The sequence below is a fragment of the Molossus molossus genome, unplaced genomic scaffold, assembly GCF_014108415.1.
Source record: "Molossus molossus isolate mMolMol1 unplaced genomic scaffold, mMolMol1.p scaffold_m16_p_2, whole genome shotgun sequence".
NCBI classification, from domain to species: Eukaryota; Metazoa; Chordata; class Mammalia; order Chiroptera; family Molossidae; genus Molossus; species Molossus molossus.
Genome location: NW_023425355.1, coordinates 122,419,711 through 122,434,678, shown reverse-complemented (window position 1 = coordinate 122,434,678; position 14,968 = coordinate 122,419,711). Strand labels below are relative to the sequence as shown.

The 14,968-nt window shown below is 39.2% G+C and overlaps 1 protein-coding gene across 1 annotated transcript in view; it reads right to left on the bottom strand.

The window, feature by feature from the left end:
- The window catches only part of DMD (dystrophin), a 2,326,146-nt gene that overhangs the window by 1,408,210 nt on the left and 902,968 nt on the right, over nucleotides 1–14,968 (bottom strand). Inside the window, exon 26 of the mRNA XM_036270045.1 lies at nucleotides 13,735–13,905. Within this exon, the coding sequence (XP_036125938.1) occupies nucleotides 13,735–13,905 (171 nt within the window). The remainder of the gene's footprint in view (nucleotides 1–13,734; nucleotides 13,906–14,968) is intronic.

The window sequence follows — 14,968 nt, the reverse complement described above, 5'->3', positions numbered from 1 at the left end:
AAATTCAGGTTTAGGTAAAATTGGGAACTTGAAAGAAAAAGATCATAATCAGAATGTAACTGATCTTTCATCAAAACAGTTTGGAGCCCTGGCTGATTTTGCTCAGTGGTTAGAGCATCAGCCAGTAGACCAGAGAGTCCCGGGTCCGGTTCCTGCTAAGGACATGTACCTCCGGTTGCAGTTTTTCCCCGGACCCGGTTGAAGTTGTGTGGGTGGCAGCCAGTCGATGTGTCTCTCTCACGTCAATGTTTCTCTCTCTCTCTTCCTCCCTCTCTCCCTCCCACTTTATCTGAAGATAAATGCAAAAATGTCCTCAGGTGAACATAAAATAAAATAAAATAAAATAAAATAAAATAAAATAAAATAAAATAAAATAAAATAAATAAATAAACAAATAAACAAACCAACCACTTTGGAGCCCTGGCCAGTTTGGCTCAGCAGTTAGAGCATCAGCCCAAGGATCAAAGAGTCACGGGTTTGATTCCGGTCAAGGGCAAGTACCTCGGTTGTGGTTCAGTCCCTGGCCCTGGTCAGGGTCATGCGAAAGGTAACCAATCAATGTGTCTCTCTCACATCGATGTTTCTCTCTCTCTCCCCCTCTCACTCTGTGTGAAAACAAACAGAAAAATATCCTTGGGTGAGGATTAAAAAAAAAAGTTTGGAAAGTAATTTGTATGTGGGTAGATATTTGTGGATATCTATATTTCTCTCTCTTTATCTACATGAAACAATATTTCAATACCAAGTCCAAAAATATCTCATGGCCTAAAATGGAAATCACTTGTACATTACTCAGGTGGATGAATGATGATGTTAAAATCAGTATGAATATAATTTAAATCAAAAGGTAATTAATATAGAAATGTCTTAATTCTATATTTGGGACCATTTTTAGTAAAAGACAGTTCTGTTCAGTAACTGAAAGGACAAAAGGGAAAGAGAAGAAGAATAGCAGCGCCTGGCATGACAGGGCTGGCCTGGGACTCACAACTATGCCTTGGTTCATATTGTGTTGAAGATAAACTGTTCCACAGAATACCAACATCAGCCAACACCATTCCATAATCATGTTGGAATACAGACAAGAACATAAACATTGTCCAAACCACAAAATACCAAACATTCCCCTATCCTGGTTAATATGAGTTACCTCTTCATCTTTGTCAATTGTACCTTCAGCCTCTCTCCAGTCTTCCCTCCTTCTAGGAAATAGTTTTGAAGATACCCAATGATAAAGTTACTCCCACTCACTGAAAACATGCAATCCAAAGCAAAGCCCTTAAACCCTCAAACCCTCTTTCAAATTACCTAACACAAACGCAAATCCTAAAACAGGTTCTATCTAACATGCTCTTACTCACACAGCCCCATGTTGTGTACATGCGTCCCCAATGGCATGCATTCTCCCTCATTACCAAAAGTAACAAACCCAACTTGTTCTACTACAGAGGTATCACTGTGGGTCTTTGGCTGGAAAGAGGGTATTTACACTCCTTAGTTTCCAATGTGTACATATTATAAATACAAACATATACACACACATACACACATACACACACACACACACAATGGATCTTTCATTTAAGTCACTGCAAGGCCAACCCTGAGATGAGCTTTCAAGCATAAGTTGTTGATGTATGATGTGAAGGAAATACTGGTAGGGGAATGGGGAATGGAGGCAGGAAAGGGAATAGAAATTATAGGGTATAGTCTGGCTGGTGTGTCTCAGTGGTTGAGCACTGACCCATGCACCAAGAGGTCACTGGTTCAATTCCCGGTTAGGACACATGCCCAGGTTATGGGCCCGATTCCCGGTGAAGGGCATGCAGGAGGTGGCCAATCAATGTTCTCTCTTGTCAATGTTTCTATCTCTCCCTCTCCCTTCCTCCATCTCTAAAATCAATAAAGGAAAATAAATAAATAAAAATAAATTATAGGGCATACTCATTAAACCAGCAATTACTGTCAGTGACTAGAGTTTAATCCTGCTGGGAAGCTTCAGGAAACACACGCCTCAGGGTTGTACTACTCAGGGGTGAGGACACTGGGCTATTTATATACCATCACCGGTTGAAAGCTATTGGGGGAATGTTAATCTACTAGAATGGGAAGCTAGACACACAAGTGGGAAAAGTAGGATTCAGTGGTCACAGAAAGCCCTTAGGTAAAGAAATGCAGTTTCTGGCAGGTGGAAGCTGGACCTACATGCAATGCAGTAGTGAGAATAAGGAGATGTGGGCAGGAAACAGACAAGGTCAGCTATAAAACGCCTCCATATATTTTAACCCCGTCAGCCTATGCCTTTGGATTTCATCCCACAATGCCAAGGAAGTATATGATACGATGGCAAATGCAAGTTGTTTTGACTCTGAAATTACATTTTATACAGGTTACAAACAACCTATGTGACTGTCAAAAATACAGAATAAGAAACATTTCTTTCCCTGTTTTTTAGGCTTTCACCAATTCTTTTTTTTTTTTTTTTTTTTAAACAAGGCTTCATAGTTGGGAAAAGTTCAGAGATGATAAAAGAAAAGGAGATCCTGAAACTCATAAAAATTATATTTAATGTAAACTAATTTAAGAATATGTATATATGTGTGTATGTGTATATATATATATATATATATATATATATATATATATATACAGAGAGAGAGAGAGACAGAGAGAGAGAGAGACAGAGAGAGAGAGAGACAGAGAGAGAGAGAGAGAGAGAGAGAGAGAGAGAGAGAGAGAGAGAGAAGAGGAGATCATGAGGAATTTCCACTATAGGGAAAGGTAGACAACTAAATGACTGGTACAGTTTAGACATAGTCCTCAATCACAAATGTGGCTTTTGCCCCCTTTATATCCATGAATCTAACCATCATACAGTCAGACACCTTTCCCTGCCAGTATGTCAAATCAGTGGTTCTCAAAGCATGGTTCCTTGGAACCTCTTTGGTGCTTGTTCCTTGGCATGACCTGGAAAGTATTTAAAAATGAAAACTGTCATGTCGCACCCCAAACTCACTGAATCAGATATCCTGGGGCAAGGCCCAGAGGTCTGTGTTCTAACAAGTCCTCCGGGTGATTCTGATGCTCATGCAATTGTGAGAATCAGTACTCTAGTCTGTCACCCATAAATGAAAATAGCAAAATCATTTATATAAGTGATGATAAGCACTAGGACTAAAGTTACCATGGTGTAAAAAATTTTTTTTAGGAATAAAACAGTTAAAACTGAAATTCCAGAGTATTTTTAAAGGGTTTAATTTAAAGTTTCCGCATATACTCATTGCAGACCTCCAAAAGAATTTTGAAGTAAGATGTTTCATCTCAAACACTCCTGTAGGCTCTTTTATCTTAATTGAAAAGTTTTGTTTACAGGGGAGAAAGAAGTGATCAAAACAGCATTATTATTTTCAAGTATAACACAGGAGAGCAAAGTAAAGCAACAGAAGGAGGTGTCTACTTTTTCTCTGAGTAAATCAGAGGGAGATGTTAAAGTAGATCTGTCAGTCTCTTCTGACAATCAAGATAAATTTGCTCTTAATATAAGCCCAGGTGGAAGCCTGGACAAGGTACTGTCACTACCCTTTAGATCAGCGGTTCTCAACCTGCAGGTTGCAACCCCTTTCTGGGTCAAACGACTCTTTCACAGGGGTCGCCTAAGACCATCGGAAAACACACATTTCCAATGGTGATTCACAACAGTAGCAAAATTACAGTTATGAAGTAGCAATGAAAATAATTTTATGCTTGGGGGTCACCACAATAGGAGGAACTGTATTAAAGCGTCATGGCATTAGGAAGGTTGAGAACCACTGCTCCAGATAGTGAAAGAGACCTAGAAGAGATTACCTTGGCTGGCAGGCACAAAACACAAGAAATAGGATCTTCTTGCCAACTCTCTTTGCTCCTCTTGCCAGAGGCTGCCTGAGCTTTTCTACTTTTCAGTATAACCCCCAATGCACCAATTTGGTAGCTAGATCGGATACTTAAACATGCAAATCAATGTAGACTAATTGGTTGGGCCACTCATTTCAAACTGTTTACAAAAATTGAAAATTTCAGCCAGTTTGCTCTCCAGCACTGGAAAAGAAAAAAGGGATCTGAATGAATGGTTAGCCAGATAGGCCAACTGTGCAAGGAGAGAGGGAAGAGGGCCAGAAGAGGGCCAAAGCCAAAGGAAGGAACCAGGAGAAACAGAGCAGCTGAATACAAGCTGACTGTTGATTATCTATCTAGGAATCTGAGCCAGTGGCTATATAATGTTAGAAGAGATGCTGAGAAAAGCCAGGAGGGGATTGAGATGTGATGGGAAAGGCAACAGGGGTGGCACATGATTCATAGGATAGGATAAGGAAGGGTAAGGCGGGGTGGGGAGGGGTGGGGTAGGGTAGGATAAAAAAGAATGAACAGAACAGAATAGAATAGCTTGGGAACTGGCTGGTTTGGCTCAGGGTTAGAGTATCGGCCCAGACCAAAGAGTCGCAGGTTCGATTCTGGTCAAATGCATGTACCTCAGTTATGGTTCAGTCCCAGGCCCTGGTCGGGTTGTGGGGGAGGCAATCAATCAATGTGTCTTTCTCACTTCGATGTTTCTTTCTTTCTCTCTCCCCCACTCCCTCCCACTCTACCTAAAGATAAATGGGAAAAAAATGTCCTCAGGTGAGGATTAAAAAAAAAAAAAAAAAAGAATAGAATAGCTTGGGCTGAGCTGCACTGGGATGGTGGACTTGGGCTGGACTGACTGGGTTGAGACCGAATATATTCAATCCTTTTGGTTCTACCATCGGTAAAACCTGTGATTATGACTAAATTATTCAACCTATCTGGGGATTGCAGTTTTCGGATCAGCAGAGAGAAGGATAAACTATTTTGCTTCCAATGTACCTTCTAGCTCTCATGTCCTATCAAGATATAATTTTTCCGTTAGTAACCCCCCAATAGTCAAATTGAAAATATTAAGCCCTGGCTATGTAGCTCAGTTGGTAAGAGCCACATCCCAATACACTAAGGTTGTGAGTTCAAGGCACATACAAGAATCAAGCAATGAGTACATAAATAAGCGGAACAACAAAAATCGATGTTTCTCTCTGTCTCCCTTCCTCTCTCTAAAAATAATAGTAATAATCAAGTTAAAAATCAATAAATAAAATCATTATAGTTCCCTTGATTGAAACCTCCCTATGCTTCCCCATTTCACTTAGAATGAAAACTCAATACCTCACAAAACTCCTGTGTTAACAGATTTCTACGCACCCCCTGAAAACATCCCTTGGTCAATTGTCCTTGTTCAGTGAGGTGGGCCTCTTTCTCTTCCCAGTTAGTCTCAGGGTCTTTGCAGGAGCTTTTCCCTCTTATGGGAATGTGCTTCCATAAGGTTATTTTCAGGTTGGCTTTTTCTTACAATTCATATCTCAGATTAAATATACTTCCTCACAAATGCCCTACAAGTCAAGACTTTCTAAAATAGCATCCTACCACCCCCAACCCCCACCTGAATTCTAACTATTCTTTATTTCACAATCCTGGTTTATTTTATTTATTTATTTTTTTATCCTCACCCGAGCACATTTTTGCATTTATCTTCAGATAGAGTGGGAAGGAGAAAGAGAGAGAGAAAAACATCAACGTGAGAGAGACACATCGAGTGGCTGCCACCCACACGACCCCAATGGAGGCCGGGGACAAACTGCAACCGAGGTATGTGCCCCTAGCGGGAAGAACCTGGACTCTTCTGGTCTGCGGGCCGACACTCTAACTGCTGAGTCAAACCGGCCAGGGCCCGGTTTATTTTTGAGGCAAATTATCATGATCTCAACTAGGTTTGTTAATTTCTCCATTCATTTCCTGCCCCCCTGTGGAATGTAAATTCCAATTTTCCAGGTAGCTCTTATGTCTTGTTCACTATTAAATTCAGTATCTAGAAGGGTATTTGGCACATAGTAAGTATGCAACAAATATGTGTTGATGAATAAATAAATGATACATAGTATTATTCAATTAGAGTGATTTTGCAGTTTATAACACTCTAAAAACTATTACTGTTTATCCAAATATAGTTGTATTTATGTTTTCATTTTACTTTCTACATGTGACCAAAGCCATGATACAGCTGATATTTATTATACATCTGAGATTTCACATAAGCAATTTCTGCTATTAATTATAAAAAGTATTCATTGAGCCTAGCCGGTTTGGCTCAGCAGTTAGAGTGTCAGCCCATGGACCAATGAGTCACGGATTCAATTTCGGTCAAGGGCACGTACCTCAGTTGCAATTCGTCCCCGGCCTTGACTGGGGGTCGTGCAGGAGGCAACCACTCGATGTGTCCCTCTCATGTTGATGTCTCTCTCTCTCTCTCTCTGTTTCCCTCCCTCCCTACCTCCCACTTTATCTGAACAGAAATGAAAAAAATATCCTCAGGTGAGGATTAAAATAATTAAAATTAAAACTATTCATTGAATCATCATATAAATTATATAATAAAATACGTGTAATTCATTTCTTACTATGCAGGATCAATGATAATAATAATGGTAATAATAATATATATCTAGTTCTGGCATTTATTTTGTGCCAGGCACTAGATTGGGACTTTCATGTTTCACCATGCTGATAATTTTGACACCCAGTTCAAAAAATGGGTTTTTGTAACTCACTCAAGGTTATACAGTTGACAAGGGACGAAAACACGTTTTATTTTTTATTTTTCTTAATTAATTAATTTTTGTTACAGATGTTTCTCATTTTTCCAACTCTGATTCCCCCTCCCTCCCTGCCCTGTCCCCAGTTTGTTGTCCATGTCCACTGTTCATGCATACATGCATATAAGTTCTGTGGTTTATCTCTCCCCCACAACCCCCTCTTCTGGGGATTGTCAGTCTATACCCCACTTCCACGTCTCTGGGATTACCCCATTCCTCAGACTGTTATGTTCATTATATTCCACAAATAAGTGAGATCATATGATACGTGTCTTTCTCTGTTTGACTTGTTTCACTTAGGATGATACTTTCCAGGTCCCTCCATGTCATCTCAAAGAATAAGAGATCTTTCTTTCTTACAGCTGCGTAGTACTCCATTGTGTATATGTACCACGACTTTTTGATCCATTTGTATACTGATGGGCACTTGGGCTGTTTCCAGATTTTAGCTATTGTAAATAGTGCTGCTACAAACATGGGGGTACATATATTCTTTCTGAATGGTGTTTCAGGCTTCTTAGGGTATATTCCTAGAAGTGGGATCACTGGGTCAAATGGCAGTTCAATTTTTAATTTTTTGAGGTAACACCATATTGTTTTCCATAGTGGCTGCACCAGTCTGCATTCCCACCAGCAGTGTACTAGAGTACCCTTTTCTCTATACCTTTGCCAACACTTGTTGTTTGATGATTTGTTGATGGCAGCCATTCTGACAGGTGTGAGGTGATATCCAATTGTTGTTTTAATTTGCATCTCTCTGATGATTAGTGATATTGAGCACTTCTTCATATGTCTCTTAGCCATTTGTATGTCCTGTTTGGAGACGTGCCTATTTAGTTCCTCTGCCCATTTTTTAATTGGGTTCTTTGTCTTCCTTTTGTGGAGTTGTATGAGCACTCTATATATATTGGAAATTAACCCCTTATCTGATATATCACTGGCAATTATGTTCTCCCATACAGTGGGTAGCCTTTCCATTTTGATGATTGTATCTTTCGCTGTGCAGAAGCTTTTGAGTTTGATGTAGTCCCATGTGTTCATTTTCTCCTTTGTTTCTGTTGCCTTAGGTGATGTATCAGTGAAAATCCTGCTGCGTATGATGTCTGAAATTTTGTTGCCTACAGTTTCTTCTAGGATTTTCATGGATTCATGAGTCACATTTAAGTCTTTTATCCATTTTAAGTTTATTCCTGTGTAGGGTGTAAGTTGATGGTCTAGTTTCATTTTTCTGCATGTAGCTGTCCAATTTTCCCAACACCATTTATTAAAGAGGCTGTCTTTCCTCCACTGTATGCTCTTGCCACCTTTGTCAAATATTAATTGAGCATATTGCCTTGGGTCCATTTCTGGGTTCTCTGTTCTGTTACACTGGGCTGTATACCTGTTCTTGTGCCAGTACCAGGCTGTTTTGATTACAGTGGCTTTGTAGTATAACCTGAAATCTGGTAATGTGATCCCTCCAACTTTGTTCTTCCTTTTCAAGATTGCTGTGGCTATTTGAGGTCTTTTTTGGTTCCATATAAACTTTTAAAGTACTTGTTCTAATTCTGTGAAGTATGCCATTGGTATTTTGATAGGGAATGCATTGAAATTGCTTTGGGTAGTATGGGCATTTTAATGATGTTAATTCTTCCAATCCATGAACAGGGTATGTGCTTCCACTTTTTTATATCTTCCTCTATTTCTTTTTTCAATGACCTGTAGTTTTCTGCGAATAGGTCCTTTATTTCTTTGGTTAGGTTTATTCCTAGGTATCCTAATTTTTTTTGCCGCAATGGTAAATGGGATTGTTTTCGTAGTTTCTCTTTCTGTGAGTTCATCATTGGTGTATAAGAATGCCATCAATTTCTTGATGGTAATTTTGTATCCTGCTACTTTGCCAAATTCATTTATTAAGTCTAGTAAATTTTGATGGAGTCTTTGGGGTTTTCTATGTATAGTATCATGTCATTTGTGAATAATGGCAGTTTCACTTCCTCCTTTCCAATTTGGATCCCTTTTATTTTTTCTTCCTATCTGATTGCTGTGGCTAGGACTTCCAGTACTATGTTAAATAAGAGTGGCGAAAGTGGGCATCCTTGCCTTGTTCCTGTTCTTAAGGGAAATGCTTTTAGTTTTTGCCCATTGAGTATGATGTTGGCTGTAGGTCTTTCATATATGGCCTTTATTATATCTAGATATGATCCCTCTATTCCCACATTGCTGACCGTTTTCATCAGAAATGGATGCTGGATTTTGTCGAAGGCTTTTTCGGCATCTATTGATATGATCATGTGGTTTTATTCTTCATTTTATTTATGTGATGTATCACATTTATTGATTTGTGAATATTGTACCAGCCTTGCATCCCTGGGATGAATCCCACTTGGTCATGGTGGATAATTTTTTTGGTATATTGCTGGATCTGATTTGCTAGTATTTTGTTCAGGATTTTGGCATCTATGTTCATCAGGGCTATTGGCCTGTAGTTTTCTTTCTCTGTAGTGTCTTTTTCTGGTTTTGTAATTAGAATTATGCTGGCTTCATAAAATGAGTTTGGAAGTCTTCCTTCTTCTTGAATTTTTTGAAATAGTTTGAGGAGAATGGGTGTTAGTTTTTCTGTGAATGTTCGGTAAAACTCCCCTGTGAAGTCATCCGGGCCTCGGTTTTTGTTTGCTGGGAAAGTCTTGATTACATCTTCAATTTCTTCTGTTGTTATTGGTCTGTTCAAGTTTTCTATCTCTTCCTGGTCCAGTTTTGGGAGACTATGTGTTTCTAGAAATTTGTCCATTTCGCTTAGATTGTCGAATTTGTTGCCATATAATTGTTCATAGTAGTTGTTAATGATCTTTTGTATTTCTGTGGTGTCAGTTGTTACTTCTCCTCTTTCATTTCGGATTTTGTGTATTTGGGTTCTCTCTCTCTGTTTCTTGGTGAGTCTAGCTAACGGTCCATCAATCTTGTTTATCTTTTCGAAAAACCAGCTCTTTGTTTCATTGATCCTTTGAATTGTTTTTTTTTGGTCTCTATGTGATTTATTTCTGCTCTGATCTTCACTATTTCCTTCCTTCTACTTACTCTGGGGTTTTCTTTTTGTTTGCTCTCTAGTTCTTTAAGTTGTGAGGTTAGATAGTCTATTAGAGATTTTTCTTGTTTTTTGAGGTAGGCCTGTAGTGCTATGAACTTCCCTCTCAGAACTGCTTTCGCTGCATCCCATAGATTTTGTGTTGTTGTTTCTTCATTTTCATTGGTTTCCAGGAAGTTATTGATTTCTTCCTTGATCTCCTCGGTGACCCATTCATTGTTTAATAACATGCTATTTAGCTTCCATGTGTTCAAATATCTTTGTATGTTCTTCTTGCAGTTGATTTCTAGTTCCATGCCATTGTGATCTGAGAAGATGCTTGATATGATTTCAGTCTTCTTGAACTTGTAGAGACTTAGTTTGTTCCCTAACATGTGGTCTGTCTTTGAGAATGTCCCATCTGCACTTGAGAAGAATGTGAATTCTGTAGTTTTGCGGTGTAATTCTCTGTAGAGACCTATTAAATCCATTTGCTCTAGTGCTTCATTTAGAGTCTCTGTTTCCTTGCTAATTTTTTGTCTAGAGGATCTATCCAGTGATGTCAGCGGAGTGTTGAAGTCCCCTGCTATGATTATATTGCTATCGATTTCTCCTTTGAAGTCCTCCAGAAGATTTTTAATATATTTTTGTGCTCCTATATTGGGTGCATATATGTTTATCAAGGTTATATCTTCCTGTTGGATAGATCCTTTCAATGCTGTGTAGTGGCCTTCTTTGTCTCTAGTTATGGCCTTCATTTTGAAGTCTATTTTATCAGATATGAGTATTGCTACCCCAGCTTTTTTTTTTCCTTTCCGTTTGCTTGGAAGATTTTTTTCCATCCCTTCACTTTCAATCTATGTGAGTCTTTTGTTGTGAGGTGGGTCTCTTGTAGACAACATATAGATGAGTCATGCTTTCTTATCCAATCAGCTGCTCTGTGTCTTTTTATGGGAGCATTCAATCCATTTACATTTAAGGTGATTATTGATATGTACTTATTTATTTCCATTTTTGTTTAGTGTTGTTCTATTTTTCTTCCCATTTCTCCTGGTAATTACAGCAGTCCTTTTAATATTTCTTGCAGTGCTGGTTTGGTGCTAATGTATTCCCTTAACCTTTTTTTGTCTGGGAAGCTCTTTATTTGACCTTCCATTTTGAATGATAGCCTTGCTGGGCAGAACAGTCTTGGATTCAGATCCTTATTTTTCATGACCTTGATTACTTCATGCCATTCCCTTCTGGCTTGTAGTGTTTCTTGTGAGAAGTCAGCTGAGAGCCTTATGGGGTTTCCTTTGTAGTTAACCTGTTGTTTATTTCTTGCTGCTTTTAGGATTCTCTCTTTGTCTTTAATTTTTGGTAGTTTGATTACTATGTGTCTTGGTGTGGGCCTATTTGGGTTCTTCTTACTTGGGGCTCTCTATGCTTCTTGGACTTGAATGCCTTCTTCCTTCACCAAATTAGGAAATTTTTCTGTCACTACTTCTTTGAATATATTCTCTAACCCTTGTTCATTTTCTTCTTCTTTGGGGACTCCTATGATGCGAATATTATTACGTTTCCAGTTGTCCCACAGTTCTCTTAAGCTATCTTCCTGTTTTTTAATAGTTTTTTTCCTTTTGGTTTTCTGTTCAGTTGATTTTTTCTACCCTGTCTTCTAATTCACTGATCTGGTCCTCAGCTTCCTCTACTCTGCTTTTTAGCCTTCCAATGTGTTTTTCATTTCTGATATGTCATTTTTTATCTCTTCTTGGTGGTTTTTGATTTCCAATTGGCTTATTTTCAGCATCTCTATGTCCTTACACATGCTGTTGAGCTTCCTCAAGATCATGGCTCTGAATTCTAGTTCTGATAACTTGCTTAACTGCACCTCATTTATATCATCTTCGGTAGAAGTCTCTTATTCTTTCATTTGGCTTTTGTTTCTGTGTTTCACCATTTTGGCTATCACAGTGGGCTTTGGAGGCTGCCAAATTTTCCCTGTGGGTGTTGGTGTTCTGCTGTTTGTGGCTCCCTCTCCTGGGTTTGGATGAGGCAGGGAGGACCCACTTTAAACACCACTGTCAAGTCTTAACTTTCCTGATTAGAGTTACTAGCCCAGGGAATGGTAGTTATCCTCTAGCTTTTTTTGCCTGGAGGCTGTTAGTAGAGGTCACCTGAAGAACCTTGGTCTCTGTGTTGCCTGAAAAACTCCCTCAGGTGCTCAGTGTAAGAGGATTTCCCGAGGGTGGGGCAGATGCTCGTTGTTAATGGGCCTCAATTAGCATTTCAATGGTCACCAGGTGGGATTGATTCTCCTAGGGAGGGGCGGCCGCCTCTCCCCAGGGCCCTGGGAAGGAGTAAGATGACCACAGTCCTGTGTGGCTACACTCAGCACAAGCTCTGAGCACCCTCCAAATCCCGAGTGTCTCCACACAGTTCCAGTCCAGTCTGCCTTCCCTCTGCCAGAGCCCAAGGTGAGTGGCTGCTGCCAATTTAGCCTCTGTCCAGACTCTGCGTCGTGGAGCCGCCTGGGACTTTTAAGCCGAGTGCGCTGCTCCCAGCCAAGGGCGGCCAAAGCTGTGCCACCAGCCCAGGGCGTAGCACCCAGCTGAAGGACTCAGCGGAGGTCTCCGGATGCAGCCGAGGTGGCAGCAGCTTCCAGCCGAATTAGCTGGACCCAGCCGAGGGCACAGCTTCCAGCCTAGTCCTCTGGTCTCAGCCGAGTCCCCTGGTCCCAGCCCAGGCTGCTGTGGACCGAGGGCTCCCAGCCCCCTCTCGCATCCTCACAAGCCTACCAGGATTGAGTCAGTGTCCCTGGTTATGTGGTCCTTCAAGCTGCCTTTTGGTTGCCCCTTCTTGACAATTTGTCTTTATTTTCGTTGTTGAAAACACAATGTAAACCCATGTGCCTGGTTCCAAATAATTCAGCTCTGTCATGAGGCCTCAAGGCAAACATACCTATCAGTATTTCACATAGGCTATGCTGGTTAGATTATGTGTTACTGCTAGTACATAAAGATAATAACTGTCATTACAGCCACAAATCACTGAGTGCCCCCTCTGAGCTAGGCAACTGACTTACATGTAAGTTTCAATACTCAATTCATACTTTCAAGTTAGGAAATAAGATGATTTAGACATGATAAAATAGAGGATTATTCTGACTACTGCATTGCCCAAGGCCATACTGAAATGCCACTGTGTAGATTCAATTCTCTGCTACACATCAGTTTCCTTGTTCCTACATCAGTGTCATTATTTTGTTATCCTATTGTTTCAAGAGAATTACATGTAAACTCAACCCTTTTTATCCATATTAAAGGCCATCAGTTAATATATTCAGTAATTTCAAATTCTAAGAAAGCCCTTTAAACCACCAAGTTAACACAGCCAGTGGACTACATCTTCAACTGTCATTTCCATGATACTTTGACATATTCTCAATTTGAATTTGCATCAATTACAAACAGCTAGTGCGATTAGCTGATTCCAATCTCTCGATACTATATAATTTCAAGGGGAAAATGATTTAAACTGTGATCATCAATATTTATATTTTGACCACAATTTATTAAAATTAATAAAAAGTTTTAAAATTTTACATAATCTATATCATACTAGAAGCAAAATTAATTAAAAATCCTCTAGCCCTGGCCATTTTGGCTCAGCAGTTAGAGCGTCAGCCCGGGGACCGAAAGTTTTCAGGTTCGATCCCTGGTCAAGGGCATGTACCTGGGTTGCATGTTTGATCCCCGGCCTGGTCAGGGTTGTAGGGGAGGCAACCAATCAGTGTGTGTCTTGCTCTCTTTCTCCCTTCCCCCCTCCCTCCCACTCTATCTAAAAATCAGTGGAAAATATCCTTGGGTGAGGATTAACAACAACAATAACAAAATCAACCTCAACTATTAAACCAAGAAAAGGGCACACTGTGCAGAATCACAATTTCAAGCTATGTTGTATCTTTCTCTCTCTCTTTTTTTTCTTTGCTCTGTTTTATTTGGTTTATTTTACCTTCATCTCCTCAACGGCTTTCTGTAATTCGTCAGGGGTTTTATATTCAAAATCTCTCTCTAGGTATTCTTCTTCAGCTTGCGTCATCCATTCATGCATCTCTGACAGGTCTTTCTGAAGGCTTACAGTCTTATCCAAGCCTCCCTTTAAGGCTTCCTTTCTGGCATAGACCTTCCATTAAACAAACCAAAAAATAAAGTATGAATATTAAAAGGCATAAAACATTATCATGATATTATTATTGAGCAGTCTGTAAATAATAAAATGCTTAGAAAAGATGAAGATGTAAGAAGCTTACATGAATGAGAAAAATAAATCATGGTGATTGGATACACTTAATTTCACATAAGTCTTAAAATAAGATAGAGCCATTTACTTGGCATACTTAATAAAATCAACAGATTCCCCCATGACTATAATTTAGCTGTTGTGTGTGGCAATGCTTCTCTACAAACAGAGATTACAGAAAAACATATTTTTTCATAATATGTTTCCACTGGAGAAGCAAATTTATTGGCATACATAGAAGTAATAAGTCTTTGTGTTCTCTGACAGTGTTTGACAATTTCAAATATTGTAGGAACTTAACATTCATATGCCTCTCACAAATCAGAAAGAAAAAAAAAAGAAAATGTGTAAAGGACATAGACATGTAATTTGTAGAAATAAAATGAAAACATGGCCATATATGTGAAAGGATGCTCAGTATCATTTATAGTTAAGTGGCTGCTAATGAATGAGAATTCATACATGTTCACATGTGAGAGCGGCATACACATAATTAGCAAAAATGCCCATTTGGGGCAGGGTTGTGGGGAAGCAAAGGTTTCCATACCTATTGAGGGAAATATCCAGCACAGTACATACAACCTTTTAGATGATAAATTGGCAAATGTATACAAAGTTTCATGTACACTGTTAAAGTCAGCTTTGAAATCAACAACATATTGAAAAGAAACCTAAATGTGCTTTCACGGAGGATTAAATAAAGTGTGACACACACACACACGCACACACAGTGGAATACCATATAACACCAATACACCTATACTGAAGTGAAAGTTGTTCAGTATATAATTTTCAGTTTAAAAAGCAGGTTGCAAAACAGTATTATGGTAATAGGAGACATATGCTTTGTAAAGCTTTTTATGTTTCTGAAATATTAACAGTTAACAACATAATTTATTACACATTAGCCAGAAAACCAGCAAAACAAAACATCTAAAGTAAAAAC